The following is a 24,381-nucleotide window of genomic DNA, read 5'->3' as shown; positions in this document are numbered from 1 at the left end:
TATGCTAACTAATTTTTTAAACTCACTATATTCAAAAATGCTAGTTCTAAAATATGAGTTGAATGTTTTTAAGAGCTACCTGATTGGCAGTTGTGCTTATGTATATTGTTATAAAAGGAAAGTGACTATTATTTGAATAAATACACTATTTTACCTCTTTTAGTGGCATATTTTTTCTCCATATTTGTTAAACATAAAGAAATTACTTCTACAGTTGAGTTCATTTTCTGAGTCTGTAGTTCATATTAGAAATTATGGTTATTTTATATAGTTACTTGATGAACTAAAAATGACTAGTTGCTGTTGTCTGTATCTTGTGTTTTATGGTGGCTAGAAGATGATTCTCTCTTTAAATAAACTATTACACTTCTTTAATTTTACACTAATTTTTGAATTAAATAATCTGCATTAACATAAATATTAGTATGGGATTTATAACATACCCAGCAATGTTAAAAAAGAATTCAATTAAAAGTTTAGAATTCCAATTTTCTAATATGCTGAGTTTTTAAATTAACTAGTATAGTACTTTCTCTGCTAGAGCACTCCTTTGCCGGGGGTTGCTTATTGTATGTATGTATATAGAGAAGCAAGATGGAGATGACAAGTATCATCGTTTTGAAAGGGCAGACTTAACTTTAAGTTTGAGGAATATTTTCCCATCAAACTCATAAACACCTACAAAACTATTTTAGCTAACATACTTATTGATATTTTATCCTAGTTCTTTTCCTTGGGCAGTGAAGAAGAGACTGCTTTTCTAGCTGTTATTCCTAAACAAATGGAGAGAGAAACCTGTGACCCCAAGGTAAAATTTGTGAAGAATTGATTTTCTAAGCCACAGTGTTTTCCTGCTGTTTTTTTACACAACTGTCAGAGTTTTCATAAGCAGAAGATTAGTGAGCAAAATGAATTAACCTGGTTTTAAGAACAAGAGACACTAATGACTCCTACCCCTTTTTTTGGTCTTGAGCCCTCTCTCTGTTACTAATGAACTAATAATGCGTTATGTATGCATAGGATATCCTAGGGATTGGGCACAAAGATATGTAAAGTACAGTTAATGAATGTTCTGTGTAGAACAAAGTGAAGATGTTTATAACTTTTAATTCATTATAGTTTACTCCACCACTTTTACTTCAGGCTGAAGGGATAGAAGTATATATAACCCAAGCTCTGAGTAATGCTACCCACTCCACAGCAAAAATTGATAGAGACAACAGCATATAAATGGTTGGGTTTTGTAAATAGTGATTCTATTCTTAAAACTCAACAGATCTCTGGAAAGGATCTACATAGCATCAAAGAAAGCAAGGCACCTGTTTGTTTGTAGAGAATTTGTATTCCACATGAAACAAAGCAGAAATATACAGTCTTTAAAGGTTTAGACTTTTTTTTATTGATATATGTTATGTTTTAAAATTCAAAATAATGTTTTCAACAAAACTCTTGTTTCAGAGGCAATTTAGTTCCTTTCAAATGTGTGATTTAGAATCCTCATTTTTAAATAAGAGAATTTTCAGATTATGTATTTTTGTCATTCTGTTAATTTATCAGTTAGAAATAAATTCATTCTTTATGTACATTCCTTTGACTCTACATACTCTTATTTTTCCACATTCTGGGTAGGCTTTGTCACCCTGCACAGAGTAAAAATCCTAGAACCCTCAATGGGGCAGCAGAGAAAGCCATCTGAAGTCTGAAAGCAGACCAAGTCTCTGAGGGGGTGAAAGCACCCCTCTGAGGTACACGTCTGTCTTGGTACTCTTAGGCCTTTGTTCTCAGAGCTATAGGATCAGATCATCTGGGAAGCTGGGAACCCAGCATCCCTCTTGCTAATATTCTGATAGTTTACAAAACCCTTAAAGGAAAATGCTTCCTCTGTTCCTTCTCTCTTCCCTTCCTATTATCATGTGTTTATTGATTGCCTCCTGTATTCCAAGCATGGTATTAAATGCAGGTGATATCCTGATGAAGCAGAAGCGTCTTTGCCCTCAAGGAGCTTGCAGTACAGTTAGTATACAGATAAGAAGAAACTTCATTGTAGTGTAATGTGATGTCTACAATGGAAAGTTGTGGGGAATTCCCTGGCAGTCCAGTGGTTAGGACTCCACGCTTTCACTGCGAAGGGCCCGGGTTTGATCCCTGGTCAGGGAACTAAGACTCCACAAGCCATGCAGTGTGGCCAAAACAAAAATAAAAAACCAAAAATGTTGTGTAATGTATAGTGGAAGCATAGAGGAAGGAGCACCTGTGTCTTTCTGGCTTAATCAACCCATTATCATTACACTCCTTGTGTTTGTAAAAAAACAAAAAAAAAAATCATACTTATTAATGTTGACCTTGAATGCAGTTAAATCACTGCACTTTATTTTTTAATGTTTTATTTATTTTTATTTATTTATCTTTGACTGTGTTGCTGTGCGCGGGCTTTCTTCTAGTTGCCACTAGCAGGGGCTGCTCTTCGCTGTGGTGCTCTGGCTTCTCATTGCAGTGGCTTCTCTTATTGCAGAGCATGGGCTCTATGTGCGTGGGCTTCTGTAGTTGTGGCATGCAGGCTCAGTAGTTGTGGCTTGTGGGCTTTAGCGCACAGGCTCAGTAGTTGTGGCACATGGGCTTAGTTGCTCCGCGGCATGTGGGATTTTCCCGGACCAGGACTGAAACCCATGTCCTCTGCATTGGCAGGCGGATTCTTAATCACTGTGCCACCAGAGAAGCCCCAATCACTGCACTTTAAATTAGTCTACCCTTAACATATTTTAGGATAATAGGAATATTTCCTGGTTTTCAGTATTAGTCTCTTAGTAATTATTTACATTAACTAATATTCAATAGAAAGCCGAATTATGCATTATTTTCTTTGTATGTGTGTATTGTAAATATGTATACTTATGTAATACTCATTTTTAATAATTTACTATAGCCTGTTGAATTTCAAGGGCATCAAGTGAAAGGATCAGCTGCTAGTGCTGTGATAGTGAGAGGACACAGCTCACAGCTTGAATGCAGTCAGTTTCCAGATAGCATTGTGTATGAAAACTGCACGACAAACAGTTGTTTTTTGACACCAGAGTTGCCTAGCACTTGTATGCAGATTGACTTCTTTCAGGTAAAAAAAAAAAAAGTATATATATATATATTTAGTTTATTTAATTTATTTATTTTTGGCTGCATTGGGTCTTCAGTTGCTACGCATGGGCTTTCTCTAGTTGCAGCGAGTGGGGGCTACTGTTCGTTGCAGTGCGTGGGCTTCTCATTGTGGTGGCTTCCCTTGTTGCGGAGCATGAGCTCTAGGCACGCGGGTTTCAGTAGTTGTGGCACGTGGGCTCAGTAGCTGTGACTCACGGGCTGTAGAGCACAGGCTCAGTAGTTGTGGCACACGGGCTTAGTTGCTCCGTGGCATGTGGGATCTTCCCGGACCAGGGCTCGAACCTGTGTCCCCTGCACTGGCAGGTGGATTCTTAACCACTGCACCACCAGGGAAGCCCTTAAAAATATTTTTATAGCTGCATCTTGCCAAATCATTTTCTTTATGTCAATACTAAATTTTGTAAAGAGAGTATATTTAAATCTTTGTACAGTTGTAAGTTAAAAAAAAGTTTAGTAAATTGACAAGAAATATCATATCTTAAATCAAACTAAATAAGACAAAAATATTTGAAAGATTTACTGCCTTTTTAGGATCAGGAATTTAAAGGATTACTTTTCACTTCAGACAATAGTAGAAATTTATGACAAGAACGGATAGGCAGATTACATATAGAAAATATATTTAACAGCTAGCAGATTTTTTTTCCTTCTAATATCCACCCCTCTCCCCACTAAGTAGGACACCAAGTACCTCTCATTGCTACCCAAATAGAAAAGGTTATGGAGAAAGGATGTATGCATATATTTGAAACAGTAACTGTTAAAGAGACTTTTTTAAACTTTTCCCTTTTTTATTAAAGCATAATGCACATACAAAATAAGTGCACAGACTGTAAGTGCTCAGCCCAATAATTACCACAAAGTGAACACACCCATGTAACCTCCACCCTTAAGAAATAGAGCATTACCAGCATCTCAGAAGTACCCCTTCTGCCCCCTTTCAATCACTACCCCTTCCATTCTCCCCAAAGATAACCACCATTTTGACTTATAATACCATATATTAGTTTTGCTTTTAAAACTTTAAATAGAGTAATACACAGTGTTTTGTGTGTGTGTCTGCCTTCTTTTGTTCAACATTGCAGTTTTGAAATTCATCCATGTTGTTGCTTGTCGCTGTAGTTTATTCATTTTCGTTGCTGGTGTAGGATTCCATTGTGTAAATACACCCCAATACATTCTTCAGTTGTTTAGGTCGTTTGCCTTTGGAGGTTATCACAGATAATACTGCTGTGAATAATCATGTACTATCCTGAATGTGTATACACATGACATGCTTCTGTTATTTACACTACCTAGAAGTGTGATTATTGAGTCACTAGATACGCATGTCTTTACTTTTAGTAGATAATGCCGAACTGCTTTCCAAAATGGTTATTAGAGTTTATATTTTCTATCAGGAATGTATGAGAGTCCCCATCACTCTACATCTTCATTAACACTTGGTGCTGACAGTTTTTTGTTTTGAATTTTAGCTATTCTGGTGGGTATGTAGTGTTATTTCATTGTGGTTTTAATTTGCATTTTCCTGCCTAATAATGAGGTTAGGACCTTTTTGTATATTATTAGCCTTCTCTGTAATCCTCTCTCATGAACTGTTTGTTAAGCTTTCTTCCTCAGTTTTTTTTTTTTTTTAATTTATTTATTCACTTATTTACTTTTGGCTGTGTTGGGTCTTCGTTTCTGTGCGAGGGCTTTCTCTAGTTGTGGCAAGCGGGGGCCACTCTTCATCGCGGTGCGCGGGCCTCTCACTGTCGCGGCCTCTCTTGCTGCGGAGCACAGGCTCCAGACGCACAGAGCTCAGTATTTGTGGCTCACGGGCCCAGTTGCTCCGTGGCACGTGGGATCTTCCCAGACCAGGGCTCGAACCCGTGTCCCCTGCATTGGTAGGCAGACTCTCAACCACTGCGCCACCAGGGAAGCCCCCTTCCTCAGTTTTTAATTCGCGTGCTTATCTTCCCTGACTCTGACTTATCTTTCATTCTTAAAGATGCCTTTGATGAATGGAAGTTTATAATTTTCAATACAATACAATTTATCTGTTGTTTCCTTTCTGATTATTGCTTTTTTGTCTTATTTTAGAAGTCTTTCTCTACCCTAAGGTCATAAAGATACTCTCATGTTATCTTGTAGAAGCTTTATTATTTTGCCTTTCACATTTTGATCTGTAATTCACCTATAATTGATTTTTTTTTTTTTTTTTTTGCGGTATGCGGGCCTCTCACTGTTGTGGCCTCTTCCGTTGCGGAGCACAGGCTGTGGACGTGCAGACTCAGCGGCCATGGCTCACGGGCCCAGCCACTCCACAGCATGTGGGATCTTCCCGGACCAGGGCACAAACCCGTGTCCCCTGCATCGGCAGGCGGACTCCTAACCACTGCACCACCAGGGAAGCCCTTCGCTTGGATTTTTAATGTTATATTTAGTGGAATATTCTTTTATATTTATTTGAGCATAGTGTTTTATTGTATATCGTACTGTTTTGTTTTCTTGTCTTTCTGTGAACACAATACTTTTTATTAACCTTTTTAAATTTTTTAATTTAATTTTATTTTTTTATACAGCAGGTTCTTATTAGTCATCAGTTTTATACACATCAGTGTGTACATGTCAATCCCAATCGCCCAATTCATCCCACCCCAGCCCCCCAATGGCATTCCCCTCTTGGTGTCCATACGTTTGTTCTCTACATCTGTGTCTCAACTTCTGCCCTGCAAACCAGTTCATCTGTACCATTTTTCTAGGTTCCACGTATATGCGTTAATATACAATATTTGTTTTTCTCTTTCTGACTTACTTCACTCTGTATGACAGTCTCTAGATCCATCCACGTCTCAACAAATGATCCAATTTCATTCCTTTTTATGGCTCAGTAATATTCCATTGCATATATGTACCACATCTTCTTTATCCATTCATCTGTCGATGGGCATTTAGGTTGCTTCCATGTCCTGGCTATTGTAAATAGTGCTGTAATGAACATTGGGGTGCATGTGTCTTTTTAAACTATGATTTTTCTCTGGATATAAGCCCAGTAGTGGGATTGCTGGATCATATGGTAATTCTATTTTTAGTTTTTTAAGGAACTTCCATACTGTTCTCCATAGTGGCTGTATCAATTTTCATTCCCACCAACAGTGCAAGAGGGTTCCCTCTACTCCACACCCTCTCCAGCATTTGTTCTTTGTAGATTTTCTGATGATGCCCATTCTAACTGGTGTGAGGTGATAACCTCATTGTGGTTTTGATTTGCATTTCTCTAATAATTAGTGATGTTGAGCAGCTTTTCATGTGCTTCGTGGCCATCTGTATGTCTTCTTTGGAGAAATGTCTATTTAGGTCTTCTGCCCATTTTTAGATTGGGTTGTTTGTTTTTTTAATATTGAGCTGCCTGAGCTGTTTATATATTTTGGATATTAATCCTTTGTCTGTTGATTCGTTTTCAAATATTTTCTCCCATTCTGAGGGTTGTCTTTTCATCTTGTTTATGGTTTCCTTTGCTGTGCAAAAGCTCTGAAGTTTCATTAGGTCCCATTTGTTTATTTTTGTTTTTATTTCCATTACTCTAGGAGGTGGATCAAAAAAGATCCTGCTGTAATTTATGTCAAAGAGTGTTCTTCCTATGTTTTCCTCTAAGAGTTTTATAGGGCCCGGTCTTACATTTAGGTCTAGAATCCATTTTGAGTTTATTTTTGTGTATGGTGTTAGGGAGTGTTCTAATTTCATTCTTTTACATGTTGCTGTCCAGTTTTCCCAGCACCACTTACTGAAGAGACTGTCTTTTCTCCATTGTATATCCTTGCCTCCTTTGTGATAGATTAGTTGACCATAGGTGTGTGGGTTTATCTCTGGGCTTTCTATCTTGTTCCATTGATCTATGTTTCTGTTTTTGTGCCAGTACCATATTGTCTTGGTTACTGTAGCTTTGTAGTATAGTCTGAAGTCAGGGAGTCTGATTCCTCCAGCTCTGTTTTTTTCCTTCAAGACTGCTTTGGCTCTTTGGAGTCTTTTGTGTCTCCATACAAATTTTAAGATTTTTTGTTCTAGCTCTGTAAAAAATGCCATTGGTAATTTGATAGGGATTGCATTGAATCTGTAGATTGCTTTGGGTAGTATAGTCATTTTCACAATATTGATTCTTCCAATCCAAGAACATGGTATTTCTCTCCATCTGTTGGTATCATCTTTAATTTCTTACATCAGTGTCTTACAGTTTTCTGCATACAGGTCTTTTGTCTCCCTAGGTAGGTTTATTCATAGGTATTTTATTATTTTTGTTGCAATGGTAAATGGGAGTGTTTCCTTAATTTCTCTTTCAGATTTTTCATCATTAGTGTATAGGAATGCAAGAGATTTCTGTGCATTCATTTTGTATCCTGCAACTTTACCAGATTCATTGATTAGCTCTAGTAGTTTTCTTGTGGCATCTTTAGGATTCTCTATGTATAGTATCATGTCATCTGGAAACAGTGACAGTTTTACTTCTTCTTTTCCAATTTGTATTCCTTTTATTTCTTTTTCTTCTGTGATTGCCGTGGCTAGGACTTGCAAAACTATGTTGAATACTGGTGGTGAGAGTGGACATCCTTGTCTTTTTACTGATCGTAGAGGAAATGCTTTCAGTTTTTCACCATTGAGAATGATGTTTGCTATGGGTTTGTCATATATGACCTTTATTATGTTGAGGTAGGTTCCCTCTATGCCCACTTTCTGGAGAATTTTTATCATAAATGGTGTTGAATTTTGTCAAAAGCTTTTTCTGCATCTATTGAGATGGTCATAATGGTTTTTATTCTTCAGTTTGTTAATATGGTATATCACATTGATTGATTTCCATCTATTGAACAATCCTCATATCCCTGGGATAAATCCCACTTAATCATGGTGTATGATGCTTTTAATGTGCTGTAGGATTCTGTTTGCTAGTACTTTGTTGAGGATTTTTGCATCTATATTCATCAGTGATATTGGTCTGTAATTTTCTTTATTTGTAGTATCTTTGTCTGGTTTTGGTATCAGGGTGATGGTGGCCTCATAGAATGAGTTTGGGAGTGTTCCTTCCTCTGCAATTTTTGGAAGAGTTTGAGAAGGATGGGTGTTAGCTCTTCTCTAAATGTTTGATAGAATTTACCTGTGAAGCCATCTGGTCTTGGACTTTGGTTTGTTGGAAGATTTTTAATCACAGTTTCAATTTCATTCCTTGTGATTGGTCTGTTCATATTTTCTATTTCTTCCTGGTTCAGTCTTTGAAACTTATACCTTTCTAAGAATTTGTCCATTTCTTCCAGGTTGTCCATTTTATTGGCATAGAGTTGCTTGTAGTAGTCTCTTCGGATGCTTTGCATTTCTGCGGCGTCTGTTGTAACTTCTCCTTTTTCCTTTCTAATTTTATTGATTTGAGTCCTCTCCCTCTTTTTCTTGATGAGTCTGGCTAATGGTTTATCAATTTTGTTTATTTTCTCAAAGAACCAGCTTTTAGTTTTATTGATCTTTACTTTTGTTTTTTTTGTTTCTATTTCATTTATTTCTGCTCTCATGTTTATGATTTTTTTCCTTCTGCTAACTTTGGGTTTTGTTTGTTCTTCTTTCTCTAGTTCCTTTAGGTGTAAGGTTAGATTGTTTACTTGCGATTTTTCTTGTTTCTTGAGGTAGGCTTGTATAGCTATAAACTTCCCTCTTAGAACTGCTTTTGCTTCCTCCCATAGGTTTTGGATCATCGTGTTTTCATTGTCATTTGTCTCTAGGTATTTTTTGATTTCCTCTTTTATTTCTTCAGTGATCTCTTGATTATTTAGTAATGTATTGTTTAGCCTCCATGTGTTTGTGTCTTTTACGTTTTTTTCCCTGTTATTCATTTCTAATGTCAAAGTGTTGGGGTCAAAAAAGAAGCTTGATATGATTTCAATTTTCTTAATTTTACTGAGGCTTGATTTATGACCCAAGATGTGATCTATCCTGGAGAATGTTCCGTGCACACCTGAGAAGAAAGTGTAATCTGCTGATTCTGGTTGGAATGTCCTATAAATATCAATTCAATCTATCTGGACTATTGTGTCATTTAAAGCTTGTGTTTCCTTATTAATTTTCTGTTTGGATGATCTGTCCATGTAAGTGAGGTGTTAAAGTACACCACTATTATTGTGTTACTGTCGATTTCCTCTTTTAGAGCTGTTAACAGTTGCCTTATATATTGAGGTGCTCCTCTGTTGGGTGCATATATATTTATAATTGTTATATCTTCTTCTTGGATTGATCCCATGATCATTGTGTAGTGTCCTTCCTTGTCTCATAACATTCTTTATTTTAATATCTATTTTATGTGATATGAGTATTGCTACTCCAGATTTCTTTTGGTTCCCATTTGCATGGAGTATCTTTTTCCATCCCCTCACTTTCAGTCTGAATGTGTCCCTAGGTCTGAAGTGGGTCTGTTGTAGACAACATATAGATGGGTCTTGTTTTTGTATCCATTCAGCAAGCCTGTGTCTTTTGGTTGGAGCACTTAATCCATTCACGTTTAAGGTAATTATCGATATGTATGTTCCTATGACCATTTTCTTAATTGTTTTGGATTTGTTTTTGTAGGCCCTTTTCTTCTCTTGTGTTTCCCACTTAGAGAACTTCCTTTAGCATTTGTTGTAGAGCTGGTTTGGTGGTGCTGAATTCTCTTAGCTTTGCTTGTCTGTAAAGCTTTTGATTTCTCCATCGAATCTGAATGAGATCCTTGCCGGGTAGAGTAATCTTGGTTGTATGTTCTTCCCTTTCATCACTTTAAGTATATCATGCCACTCCCTTCTGGCTTGTAGAGTTTCTGCTGAGAAATCAGCTGTTAACCTTCTGGGAGTTCCCTTGTATGTTATTTGTTGTTTTTCCCTTGCTGCTTTCAAGAATTTTTCTTTGTCTTTAATTTTTGCCAATTTGATTACTATGTGTCTCGGCGTGTTTCTCCTTGGGTTTATCCTGTATTGGACTCGCTGCGCTTCCTGGGCTTGGGTGGCTCTTTCCTTTCGCATGTGAGGGGAGTTTTCGACTATAATCTCTTCAAATATTTTCTCGGGTCCTTTCTCTCTTCTTCTTCTAGGACCTATATAATGCGAATGTTGTTGTGTTTAATGTTGTCCCAGAGGTGTCTTAGGCTGTCATCATTTCTTTTCATTCTTTTTTTATTCTGTTCCGCAGAAGTGAATTCCAGCATTCTGTCTTCCAGTTCACTTATCCATTCTTCTGCCTGAGTTATTCTGTTATTGATTCCTTCTAGTGTAGTTTTCATTTCAGTTATTGTATTGTGCATCTCTGTTTGTTTGTTCTTTAATTCTTCTAGGTCTTTGTTAAGCATTTCTTGCATCTTCTTGATCTTTGCCTCCATTCTTTGTCCGAGGTCCTGGATCATCTTCCCTATCATTTTTCTGAATTCTTTTTCTGGAAGGTTGCCTGTCTCCACTTCATTTAGTTGTTTTTCTGGGGTTTTATCTTATTCATTTATCTGGTACATAGCCCTCTGCCTTTTCATCTTGTCTGTCTTTCTGTGAATGTGGGTTTTGTTCCACAGGCTGCAGGATTGTAGTTCTTCTTGCTTCTGCTGTCTGCCCTCTGGTGGATGAGGGTAACTAAGAGATTTGTGCAAGTTTCCTGATGGGAGGCACTGGTGGTGGGTAGAGCTGACTGTTGCTCTGGTGGGCAGAGCTCAGTAAAACTTTAATCTGCTTGACTGCTGATGGGTGGGGCTGGGTTCCATCCCTGTTGGTTGTTTGGCCTGAGGCAACCCAACCCTGGAGCCTACCCGGGCTCTTTGGTGGGGCTAATGGCTGACTCTGGGAGGGCTCACGCCAAGGAGTACTTCCCAGAACTTCTGCTGCCAGTGTCCTTGTTCCCACGGTGAGCCACAGCCACCACCCGCCTCTGCAGGAGACCCTCCAACACTAGCAGGTAGGTCTGGTTCAGTCTCTTCTGGGGTCACTGCTCCTTCCCCTGGGTCCCGATGTACACACTACTTTGTATGTGCCCTCCAAGAGTGGAGTCTCTGTTTCCCCCAGTCCTGTCCAAGTCCTGCAATCAAATCCCACTAGCCTTCAAAGTCTGATTCTCTAGGAATTCCTCCTCCTTTTGCCAGACCCCCAGGTTGGGAAGCCTGACATGGGGCTCAGAACCTTCACTGCAGTGGGTGGACTTCTGTGGTATAAGTGTTCTCCAGTCTGTGAGTCACCCACCCAGCAGTTACGGGATTTGATTTTACTGTGATTGCGCCCCTCCTACCATCTCATTGTGGCATATCCTTTGTCTTTGGATGTGGGGTATCTTTTTTGGTGAGTTCCCGTCTCTTCCTGTCGATGATTGTCCAGCAGCTAGTTGTGATTCTGGTGTTCTCACAAGAGGGAGTGAGAACACGTCCTTCTACTCCGCCATCTTGGTTCAGGGCCACAAATTTCGCTTCATCCTTAATTTTCTCCCACCAAAAGTATCAGCTTTTGTGAAGGCACCGTCAGTGGCTGCTTGTTTGTTGTATTTCCAGTGCCTCACTCTGTGCCTGACAGATAGAAGCTATCCATGAATACCTTTTTTTGTTTCTAATTGGAGTATAGTTGTTTTACAATGTTGTGTTAGTTTCTGCTCTTTATTAATCTTTATTTTTGGCTTTATTGGGTCTCCCTTGCTGCACGTGGGCTTTCTCTAGTTGCGGTCAGTGGGGGCTACTCTTCATTGCGATGCCCAGGCTTCTCGTTGTGGCTTCTCTTTGCAGAGCATGGGCTCTAGGCGCCGGGCTTCAGTAGTTGTGGCACACGGGCTCTGTAGTTGTGGCTCGTGGGCTTCAACAGTTGTGGCTCGTGAGCTCTAGAGCGCAGGCTCAGTAGTTGTGACGCACAGGCTTAGTTGCTCCACGGCATGTGTGATCTTCCCAGACCAGGGCTCAAACCCATGTCCCCTGCGTTAGCAGGTGGATTCCTAACCACTGTGTCACCAGGGAAGTCCCCACAGTACATTTTTTTCAATGCTAAATCCTAGTGTGATCTTTCTGAAGGCATTTAAACAGCAGAATTGCTTAATATGTCTAATGTTAACAATGCACAAAGTCATATTTAAGTCATCATTATTTGAATAGTATTACTACTTTGCATATAGTTGCACTTGCACAGGCAAAGACAACTATGTCACAGATGTTGCCTGTGCTGTTAGAGATGTAAAAATGTCATTTTTGAGGTGCATCCCTATTTCAAAGTTGTTAAGATGTAAGAAACTTGAGTCATAAGAATTGATGAAATATAATGTACCCTGCTTTTCCGGAATGGAACTGGCTTTATAACATATTTCTTTCTGTTTGTCTGTGTCTCAAGTTATAACTATAAACTATATGTGTAGAGAGAGATAGGTAAAGATATGGATATGCACACACATTTTTTCTGAACTGATAAGTAGATCTCTATTTTCTAGTTCCCAGATGAAGAAAACTTTCCAAAAGGAGGTACTAGCTTTAATATTGAAGAGAATTTTCAAGTGACAGCTGAGTCTAATAAGGACTCAGTTGAAACTGATTGTAAGTAAATTATAAATAAAATGTAACATTAAGAAGTTATTTGACATTGAACAAACTATGTAAAGATCCATGCTTTTTTTTCCCCCCACAGCAATTTTAGATTTCCCTCCTAAAGATTCAGGACATTTATATAATTATTTGGATTATAATTTTAAATCAACAGAGAGGACTTCGTGGGAAGCAAATAAGGTATAATGTAAACAAAGGTTTTTTTGTTGGTTTTGTGGCCTGCACCCTGCGGCTCATGGGATCTTCGTTCCCTGACCAGGGATTGAACCCAGACCCCACCAGTGAAAGTGCTGAGTCCTAACCATTGGCCCACCAGGGAATTCCCTAAACAAAGTTTTAACAGTTGTGAGTAAAAAATTTTTGTGATCTTATAAGAAATGACTCTACTAAAAACTAAAATGATAAAATTCTTAAGACTAGATGATTTTTTTAACATGATCAAGAAAGTTTATGAACAACCAACCATGATTATTTTAGTAATGAAACAGCACAGAATAATTTTTGTTAGAATAAATAACAAAATGTGGATTACTGCTATCTTCTTTGTTATTCAGATGTTTTATTTTTTGCAATGTGACATGAAATGCGAGGCATACATAATTAGAAAGGAAAAAATAGAATTAGATGAATCAATTAAAAATGAGGGCTTCCCTGGTGGCGCAGTGGTTGAGAGTCCGCCTGCTGATTCAGGGGACATGGGTTCGTGCCCTGGTCCGGGAGGATTCCATGTGCCGCGAAGCGGCTGGGCCCATGAGCCATGGCCGCTGAGCCTGCGCGTCCAGAGCTCCGCAGCGGGAGAGGTCACAACAGTGAGAGGCCCGCGTACCCCCCAAAAAAAAAGAAAAAAAAAAAAGAGAGGTTTAAAAATAATTTTGTAAAGGAGCTGAAGATAAGATAAACTTGAAAAGTTAATAGCTTTCTTAAACCAAGTAGAAAATATACCAGAAAAAGAGTCCCAAGAGTAGTAACAAATGATATGCAATGAAGTGCCTAGGCATGATCTTAATTGGAAATGTGTGGAACATGTGTGAAATGAGCAATGAAATTTTACTGTGAAATATAAAATTTATGAATAAATAGGAATTCAGCAGTGTTTACTGAATGTCTTCTATAGGTCAGGAACTTGTAAGACTTGGATATAGAATGTTGGACAAAACAGGAATGATCTCTGATTTTAAAGGCCAGCAGGGGAGAGAGATGTTACTCCAGAGAACAAACAAACTGAGATAATTGCTATACAGAAAAGTTGTGAAGATACTCCGAAATTATAGGGGAATCTACTTTATAGATGATTAGGAAGCCTTCTCCAGCTGTGGCAGCAGTAGGGGGAAGAACATACCATGTACAGAAACAGCAAGTGTAAATACCCTGCGATTGAAAAGAGTTGGGTGGGTTGAAGAATGTGAAAGGAGATCAAAGTAGCTGGATTGTGGAAAGTGACAGGGAAAGTGGTAATTAAATGAAATTGGGAAAGGGAGCAGGACCAGACATACAAAGCCTTGCAGGTCAGGTTAAGAACTTTGATATTGCTCTGTGTTCCCCGGGGAAATCACTGAAGGGTTTTCAGCAGAACACCCATTACATTTACATTTTTAAGAGATCTTGCTGGCTGCTGGGTGGAAGATGCATGGGATGGGCACTGTGGTGGAAGCCAGGGAACCAGTCAAGAGGAGCCGTAGACGATAGTGACTTGAAATAGAGATTGTGGCAGTGAAAGTGTAGAGCAGTTGATAAATAGATTTAAGATAAATTTTTGAGTTAGAAGCATGGATGTTGCTGGATTGGATGTAGAGAGTAGGATGAAGGAAGGGCAGGAGAAAGACTCCTGGCTATTTTGACTTAACAGCGTGGACTGAGGTGGGCTTTACTGAGTGGAGTAAGATGCAGGACTCTATTAGTTGGCTAGGGTTGCTGTAACAAAATACCACAGGATAAGTGGCTTAAACAACAGAAATTTATTTTGTAACAGTTCTGGAAGGTAGAAGTTCAAGATCAAGTTTCTGGTGAGAACTCTATTCCTGGCTTACAGATGGCTACTTTTCACTATGCCCTCTCACTATGTCCTCACATGTCCTTCCTTGGTATGTGCACATGGAGAGAGAGAGAGAGCAAGAGAGAGCACAGCGAGTGAGAACTCTCTTGTTATAAGGACGCTAATTCTGTCAGATTAGGGCACCACTCTCATGACCTCATTTAGCCTTTATTACCTCTTAAAGGCCCTGTCTCCAAATACAGTCACACTGGGGGACAGGGAAAGGAAGAAAGCAATAATAAAAGGTGTTGAGTCCAGCTGGGAACCCTCTAAGAGACCTATAAAACAAAACTCAGAATTGTCCTCCCAAAGAATGAGGAAAGTAAGGTATTTATGCACCAATTCCCACCGCTCTTTGGCTGAAGATTACTCCTGGGCATATTAACCACCTGGCACTTCTGGTCTGCCCTACCTGCTGTCCCAGCGCGCTCCCCCAGCCGCTGTCCTCAGGCAGAATGATGCAGATGCTAGAGGTAGGAAGCCTGGGACAGGTAGGGGAGCAATTCCCCAACTGTAGATGACCTCATAGATGGGCCAAGGAGACATGGCCAGGACAGCAGCAGCGTCTGCTACAGTGGTTAATGGTGGAAAGTTTAGGAAGTTTTCAGTGGGCTGTGCTTCCTGCCATGTGGAGGAATCTGGTCTACAGGGAAAGAGAGAGAAGCAGACTTTCAGAGAAAGAGACGGAGTTAGTGACAGCAGTGGAAGCCCTAATTCCAGCTGCCTGTGAGGCCCAAGCCCCAGTTTTGTCTGTTCAATTAGTATTAGATTTTTAGGGTGATTAATTTCTGGAAGCAGCAACAAAATTAAATACTGTTCTAAGGAGAATAACATAGAGAATAATATGACTGTTCAGATGTGGAATATATCAAAAAAGTCCTCCTAGACCTGAGGACCTAAGAGAAAGCTGTCCTTGGGTTTTCAGGAAGTTTTACCTTCACAGCTCCAAACATAAGATCTGATTAAGCCTGAGACCCTTAGACTGGAAACTGATCTTCACAACCAAATCCCCGTAACCCAGATCAATCCAAATCAGAATCTGACCCATTTCAAGTAAATCCAACAGGTTTTATGTTCTGTATTTCACTTTCTATTATTCTTGTTTATTTTAGTGAGTTTATTCTGTCCTGCCCCTTTTGGAGGAAGCTTTGCCCCACTATAGCTCTACACAATGTGCTTGAAAGCATTATTTTTACAATAGTTATTAGAATTCATTCAAACTATAGGGGAAAAGATTTTGATCTGTAGTTTTGTCTCTTCTTTCTGGATAGGTGACATCACCAGAACAAAAGATCTCCACATTAAGCCCTGTTTCTACTTTACCTTTGAACTCAAGAGATGAAGACTTCATACTGGAATTCTCTGAGGAGTCCCTGAAAGCAAGAACTTTACCTGGTGATTTTCACTTTCTCAACTTAGACAGTTGCTACCATATGGCTCTAATCTGTCTGTCCATGTAAAGTGAAGTTTTTTATTTGAGAGATTGTTACTAAACTAAAAATAATCTTGAAACCAGATTCAATGTCTTACGCCCTCAAACCTTCCTACACCCTCTCTCCCTTTTGACTTTTTCTATTGGAGATGGCTCTTATTTTCAAATACAATACTCCCAGCTTTCTAGTTCCTTCTTATTTCTTCTCTCATCTTCTCATCACAGACCTCTAAAAGTGTCTTCTACCATTGCCAACACTTCTCACAGCTGTAACTCCAGAGCCCCGCCCCTCTATAGCCCCTTCCCCTCTCAGGGAAAGGATTCATTGTGAATGTCTGGTCATGGTTGACCTTAGCATAACCTCTTAGTTCCCCTCTTTTGCTTTGGGATCCTGGCAATATCAGGGAACTCTTCAGTTGCTGCTACCTCAATTGCATTCTCAGGCCTCTGTGTTTTCATACATTCTGACTCTTCCCTGTGAGTAATTTCCTGCTTCTTGATAAGTATAATACATTCTGTAGGATCCCTTTCGCTAACTTTTCTTTTTCTCTCTCTTTTCTTGTAATCTCATCCATGTATCTTCCCTTGATTCTGAAGTTATGTTGGGTGAGGGGTGAAGTTGTAGATAATTTTTTGGTCCTGGGTGGATGATATAAAAATAAAAACTAATGTGTCCGGGTAGCTGGGTTGAAGAAGGTTTAGTAGGTGTGGTTGATAGAGGAAACAAGGTAGGAAAGAGTCAGTATGGGAGCTGTGGGTATCTAAAACAAGTGAGGTGACAATGGCCTGTAGATGATTTACACAGTTATACCACGAATCTTTTACTATTTAATGAGGTTTTAACTTTTCTGTCAGTGTTGCTTGATCAGCTTGTTAGAATTACAAGGTAACAGTTTATAAAAAAATATCATTGACTCACCTGCTGTTCTACTACCTTCCCAAGTGACCTCCAGAGTTTATTCCCAACAAAATAGAAACTCTATCAAGAAGGTACATTATTATAAAATAGGCAACCATAGCATTTCAGAGAAAAACTTTAAGCTTATATAGTTCCCATGCAGTATTATTCATTATTTATTCAACAAATATTACTGCTTTTTACATTTTCAGGAATATATCAGTTACTAACAATGCTGACAGAAGGAATTATAAAACTCAGCCAAAATCTGCCATAACATGAGTTTACCAGAGTTGAACTCTTATCACATAACAATATATCAAAATAAAGCTAAAAGTCTTCGTTACCCTGAAGGTCAACATATTAGTCTGTGAATGTAATAAATACATAAAGGAAGTTGCAACGCATCGATAAGTAAACCTTGAACTTCAGTCTCTGGAGAATATAAAGTTGAGAACAAAAAACTAGTTCTGGGTTCTTGTCTTAACTCTGCCAATTGGTAGTCATGTTACCTCTAGGCCTTGTTGGCAATCTTATCTATAAAATGAGAATGATGGATCCCTTCTCGGCCGTAAAATACTTTGAAAACTTCAGTGTTATGTAAATATAATGTAGTAATTGGTGGGGCGGTGGTGAGTGGAAATTCTTAGCTAAGAGGGAAAAGAAAAAGAGAAGGATTTCAAGTTTATTAACCTTGGAAAAGTTTCTTTATTTTTTGGAGACTAAAACCATTAAAGTTTTTTAAAGGAAATGTGATATTTTTGTTTGTTTTGGTACAAGGCATGTTGGTACTTTTTGCTTTTTTGTATGGATACCCACTGTTTTCTAGAGATTGGGTGATGTCCGTAATACATTTTTATTTAACTAGCTTTTTTTTTCTTTAGTAATGAAAAAATCGAGTTCTCTGGAGGATAAGAACCTTCAAAGACTTTCATTAGAAAGTGGAACCCGAGTTCCACTTATTACTTTGCCACCTGCCAGTGGGCCACCTGATGTAGATTCTTGTTCATATGTGATCGACTGTGACAGGCAAGAGTCTTCTGGTTCTCCCATATTCAACTTTTGTGAAGAGTCAGAAGTTCCTTCTTTTAGCTTTGGGTCAGAGGACCAGAGCGAAACTTCTATCTCTAAAGAATCTAAGGAAGTGACTCCGAGGGACGTTTCACTTTTTGATAATATATCTACTCAAAGCAAGTGGCTGAAATATCAAAACATACTCCAGTGCAACTTGACTACTCCAAACACAGTTGATCAGAAAGTAACAGATGGCTTCTTTGCTGAGGCTATTTCTGGGATGCATTTTAGTGACACGGGTGAAGGACAGAGTGGTGCTGTGAATGAAAGTTCTGTAGACTCTGTGCGTTTGCAAATCATGAAACACATGCTTCAGCAACAGCAGCAGGATTTTAGCAGTCAAGATTTGGTTTCCAGAAAGAAAGCGTTTTCTTTGAATTTAAAGCAGACTTCTAAGACTGAGAAAATTCAAAATGTGTTAAGAGAGTATGCCTGCTACAACTGCAGTGTAACAGATTTTCAGGTGAGGAAATGTACCAGTGTTTTGCATCTTTTTTCCAGTAGTTGTTATCTGAATTTCAACAAAAGAATTACCAAAATCATGTAGGTGCAATGATTTTAGTCTCGGAGCCAATGGCTTTGTTTTTTTGGGTTTTTTTTTAGAGTTTTCCAAAACTCTTGCTACACTCACATTTTCTTTGACTTATCTTTCCTAGAGTTTGTGAACGTTAAATGAAATTATATATTTGAAAGTGTCTGGTGCAGTATCTGGCACATAATAGATACTTAATAAATTATAGCTCTGTTTCTACCATCACTTCCACTACTACTGTTACCATGATTGTTTTCATTTTTCACTCTCAGCTCAGTTTTGCTGATCAGATCATTATTAGGGTAAAGATACATCTTATTATACATTGGTTACGAACAATTCTTACTATAGTTGTAACCAGAAATAGAGATACATAATGATTCACTCACATCAGTTAAATTTTTCCTAGCAAAAATATTTAAAAACTTATTAAGGGGCAAACAAGAAAAGTTAGTCTTATTTATCATTAAAAGTGCCATGGCATAGCCTTTCTTGCTATACTTAGTTTCTCATTAAAAATTAGAAAATGGTTTTCATGGATTCTGGAAATCAAAAGAAAAATTTGTTTATTTCCTTTAACATATCTATGGAATTTGCTTATTAGTAAACAGTATTTTTCTGGAGTTGTTATAATAATTTGAATTATTCCATTTCAGGAGATAAATGACTCCGAGCTATGCTTCCCAAATGGGCAGAAAATAAAATCTGCATATCTTCCCCAAAGGCAAATTCACATACCAGCTGTTTTTCAGTCTCCTGCTCATTATAAGCAGATTTTTACATCTTGTCTCATAGGTATGACTGTTATCTTTTTATTTTATTATGATTGATTGCTACTTAATGTAAATAGTTTAGCTATAAGAAAGTGTATCTTTTATGAATTTTTACATTAAATTGTCTACTTGAGATTTGTTATTTTCTATATATTTAATCCAGTTTTTGACAGCAAGTTGTATTTTAATTTCAGCTCAAAATTGAGTTTTGAGTGGGAAATGACAGCATTATCTTTTTCAAGGTGTAGTTTAAAAAAATTTTTTAACTGGAAGTGTTACAGATGGTTTTGTTAAATTAAGTAGGAAATTTTAAGTATGGTGCATAAGTTTGTTTTGTTCAAGAGTAAAACTGGACTTTTAAAAAATGGATGTTAGTATTAGGTTATAGTTTACTCTGTCAAAAGGCTATTTTCAAATTTAGCTAATACATATCTGATACAAATGTGAAATTATTTTGTATTTAATTTTCATCTGTACCTATGTATTTTTTAAAATTATCTTGAAAAATTTTTTTGTAGAACATTTAAATATATTGCTGTTTGGGTTGGCACAAAGGTTGCACAGAGCTCTTTCAAAAGTTGACATATCATTTTACACATCATCAAACAGAGACAAACTGAAAAATGTAGAAAATAATGTGCCATCCTGCCATCATCGTCAGCCTGCAAAACTTGTCATGGTTAAAAAGGAAGGTCCAAATAAGGTATTGTTCTCTCTTCCCCTCCTTTCATGAGACAAGTAAGTCTCATAAAAGGCTTAGGTACCTATTGCTTTACAACAAGCTTAAAGAGTAAGTCTTGACTGGGAGCCTTCTGCTTGAGACATTAGTAACTAACATATAGTAAACTCCCAATACATTTTTCCTGAAAGATGATTTGCATTGGACGATACAAAAATATGAGTTAAAATCAACCTTCAAGTTGCTTAGGAACTTGTTGCACAGTAGTGGATGGAGAGAGATATATAAAAGGAAATTTTATATAATACTGTAATTGATAAAGTAGGAGGGATATGCCCAAATTACAGTGAGAGCACTGAGAAGGGAATATGTCCCAACCTGAGGGCTTAGAGAATGCAGAGATGAGCCTGAAGGAAGTAAAGGTTAAAGCTGGTCTACTATGTGATCCCTAGTATGAGTAACGTAACTGATAAGGCCAGGAGAATAGAAAAGCATATTGATTTAATTTATACTGCTGATAACATTATTAAGGAAGAAGTTAAGTTAGTAAAATGTTTGTAATATTGACCGATGGTTTGTACTCGTAAGACTGTGCTTTCACTCATAATAATACAACTTTCCTCCATTGCTTGCATATTCCACTTCATCATTAGTTGAGTATGTAAATTTGGTTTTAAATTTAGTTTTCAAAAGCAAGAATTCATAAAAATATTATAACCATAGAATAAAATATTATAGAGCCACTAAAAGTGTTTTTTTTTTCTTTTTAAGATTATTTGATGACATGGTTGTCATGCTCATAGTATGTTGTTGGGTATAAGAGTTAGGTTATAGACTAGAAAATGTGTTGTTATCTGAGTTTTATTAAAACAATATACATGTGTGTATCCTTGTGTGTGTGTGTGCATGCTTGCACTTACGTGAGTGAGAAGAAAGTCTGGAAAGAAATGCACGAGGGGCTTCTCTGGTGGCGCAGTGGTTGGGAGTCTGCCTGCCAATGCAGGGGACGCGGGTTCGAGCCCTGGTCCGGGAGGATTCCCACATGCTGCAGAGCAGCTAGGCCTGTGCGCCACAACTGCTGAGTCTGCGCTCCAGAGCCCGCGAGGCACAACTCCTGAAGCCCGGGCGCCTAGAGCCGGTGCTCCGCAACAAGAGAGGCCACCGCAATGAGGGGCCCGCACACTGCAGCGAAGAGTAGCCCCCACTCACCACAGATGGAAAGAGTCCACGCACAGTGACAGAGACCCAATGCAGCCAAAAATAAATAAATTAAAAAAAAAAAAAGAGTAGATGTTAAAAAAAAAAAAAAGAAATGCACGAGATGTTCCCTATAGTTGTTTTGGGGCAGCTTTCAGGTTTTCTATAGTGAACATGTTAAGTCAGAGATCAATAAATATTATTTTTCAAATAAGATTGAGTTTTCAGAATAGTGTAATTTTTGATAAAAAGTAAAAAATGAAAAGTAGGTGGTTTTAAGTTTTAATTTATTATTTAAATTAATAAAAAGATTAAGTTGTATAGCGGCTAATTTATTGGAGTACATTAATGCCAAGCAGTCTATAAAAGTCTTGACAAACATAGTACAGAAACAGTAATAAATAAATAAATAAATAAAAACATTATTTTTCTCACTAAAGTTTCAATATCTTTTTCCCCTTAGGGTCGTCTCTTTTATACCTGCGATGGACCCAGAGCTGACCGATGTAAATTTTTCAAGTGGCTTGAAGAAGTGACCCCAGGATATTTAACACAGGAAAAATCTCTACCTAGCATGGTTTTAAATGATATAAAAAGTATTGGCTTGTACTTAAGAAGTCAAAAGATACCCCTCTATGAGGAATGCCAGCTTTTGGTGAGGTATGTTTTATGGTGCCAAGTAATTGCCTCTAATTATATCAGAAAATAGTAACCTCACAGAATTATGATCAGTTTTCAAAGAGACTGAGATAGGAAGAATGTCTAAAAGATAGAGTACCTCATTTTTTATGACTATAAAATGGCAATAATTCCCTAAAGCTATTTTTGGCCCCCTCTAAACATTGAGCAGTGTCAGCAATATCAGGATTACTGGCAGGAATGCCATTTTTCTAAGCATTTTTACATATAATCATAATTCTAAGGGAAACCCTATCAAACAAGTCACAAAAATAATTTTTATCAGCACAGGATAATACATATTGGTCATTCACAAGCCTGAACTACATAGTTTATAGGATGATAGAATGCTACTTTTTGGAAACATGTCTTATAAAAGTTGGATTACCCAAAAAGTAAATATAATGAACATTTGCATGGTAATTTGATAATAACAGCATTTATTGGGAGTTTGTACATGCCAGGCACTCTTCTAAGCACTTTGCATGTATTATTTCATTTAATCATCATAATTTATAAGAAATGGTAATATGATAATTTATTATTCCATTTTTACAGTTATAGAAACTGAAGTACCCTGTCTTTTAGATACTATTCCTATCTCAATCTCTTTTAAAACTAATGATGTTTCTGTGAGGCTTGCTATTTTCTTCCTTTGACACAATGTATTTTTATTGTGTATATATGTATGAAAGTATATAAACATACACATCCCTGGTTCTTCCCTCTTCATACTGTATTTTAAAGATTTTTTAAAAAAATTTGTACCTTCAAACTTCCAGTTATAAAATAAATAAGTCCTGCAGATGTAATGTATAGCATAGTGACTATAGTTAATATTACTTTACTGTATATTTGAAAATTGGTGAGAGAGTAAGAGCTCATTACAAGAAAAAATTTTTATTTGAAAAAAACTTTATACACGCAATGAGTTCTTCAGTGCTTTTTTAAAAAATTCAATTTATTTAAAAATAAAAACTTCATCCATTTTCTTCACAAGAAAAAAACTTTGTGTGGCAATGGATGTTAACCAGACTTATGCTGATAATTTCACAGTATATACATATATCAAATCATTATGTTGTACACCTGAAACTAATATAATGTTGTATGTCAGTTATATCTCAAAAAAAAAATCATACCTTAATATTCAAATTCACTTTTGTCTTTTACTCATTTTGCAGAAAAGGGTTTGATTTTCAAAGAAAACAGTATGGTAAACTAAAGAAGTTTACTACTGTAGATCCTGAATTTTATAATGAACCTAAGAGCAAACTTTATCTTAAGCTGAGTCGGAAGGAAAGTTCTTCGACTTACAGCAAAGGTAAGTTGATCTGATTATGTTGTGGCTGCGTCTAGCCTTGTATCTCAGTTACATACAGCCCTGTAAATTCTTTATATTAAAGAGATTTTTAAGAGTACAGTTTCATAGTACATATTGTGAATTATTGTATAATAAATTAGACCATTTCTAAAAAGCATATTTTATTTTATTCCCCCCACCCCTAAAAAGCATATTTTAAATTTTAGTTTTTTTAAAAGCTTTATTATAGGCTACCAAAAACTGTTTAATTTTGGTTAAAGAGTCACACCAAGCTCTTGGCATCATAAGTGTACTGAATGAACTGTATCCTGAACCTAATATAAAAAATAAGCTGATAAAGCAATTATACCCCAATAAAGATGTTAAAAAAAAAAAAAAAATAAGCTGAAAATGTAATGAGTTTAGTGATACTTCTGTCATTGCTGCACAATATGACAACCTTGGACCCCAAATTTTGTATATTTGGAAATAAAATCCTTAAAAATTTTTTTCTTTTTTTGGCTGCGTTTGGTCTTTGTTGCTGCGCACAGGCTTTCTCTAGTTGCAGTGAGCAGGGGCTAGTCTTCATTGCAGTGCGCAGGCTTCTCATTGCGGTGGCTTCTCTTGTTGCGGAGCACGGGCTCTAGGTGCGCAGGCTCCAGTAGTTGTGGTGCTCGGGCTTACTTGCTCTGCAGCATGTGGGATCTTCCTGAACCGGGGCTCGAACCCTTGTCCCCTGCCTTGGCAGGCAGATTCTTAACCACCACACCACCAGGGAAGTCCCTAAGTTGGGTTAATTTTTATCTTTGGTTTCATGACCTACACTTGTCATTGATCCTAACCTAGCTTGCTTTTGTTATTTGCTTTGAATCAACAAAGCAAAGCTAAATCTAGTACCTTATAGCTACCTACATTTTTAAAAAAATACATTTATTTATTTATGGCTGCATTGGGTCTTAGTTGCAGTGCACGGGCTTCTCACTGCGGTGGCTTGTCTTGTTGCGGAGCACAGGCTCTAGGTGCATGGGCTCAGTAGTTGTGGCAGACAGGCTTAAGTTGCTCCGCAGCATATGGGATCTTCCTGGACCAGGGCTT

General features: G+C 37.6%; 1 protein-coding gene across 1 annotated transcript in view; it reads left to right on the top strand.

The window, feature by feature from the left end:
- The window catches only part of ZGRF1 (zinc finger GRF-type containing 1), a gene marked incomplete at its 3' end in the record, with an annotated part of 70,455 nt that overhangs the window by 28,673 nt on the left and 17,401 nt on the right, over positions 1 to 24,381 (top strand). Inside the window, exons 9-17 of the mRNA XM_082653800.1 lie at positions 725 to 808; positions 12,577 to 12,679; positions 12,771 to 12,868; positions 15,992 to 16,115; positions 17,935 to 18,587; positions 19,313 to 19,451; positions 19,948 to 20,132; positions 21,769 to 21,965; positions 23,168 to 23,307. Of these exons, the coding sequence (XP_082509926.1) occupies positions 725 to 808; positions 12,577 to 12,679; positions 12,771 to 12,868; positions 15,992 to 16,115; positions 17,935 to 18,587; positions 19,313 to 19,451; positions 19,948 to 20,132; positions 21,769 to 21,965; positions 23,168 to 23,307 (1,723 nt within the window). The remainder of the gene's footprint in view (positions 1 to 724; positions 809 to 12,576; positions 12,680 to 12,770; positions 12,869 to 15,991; positions 16,116 to 17,934; positions 18,588 to 19,312; positions 19,452 to 19,947; positions 20,133 to 21,768; positions 21,966 to 23,167; positions 23,308 to 24,381) is intronic.

Source organism: Grampus griseus (assembly GCF_964374135.1).
Source record: "Grampus griseus genome assembly, chromosome: 4".
Lineage (NCBI taxonomy): Eukaryota > Metazoa > Chordata > Mammalia > Artiodactyla > Delphinidae > Grampus > Grampus griseus.
This window is presented reverse-complemented; position numbering and strand designations above follow the sequence as displayed.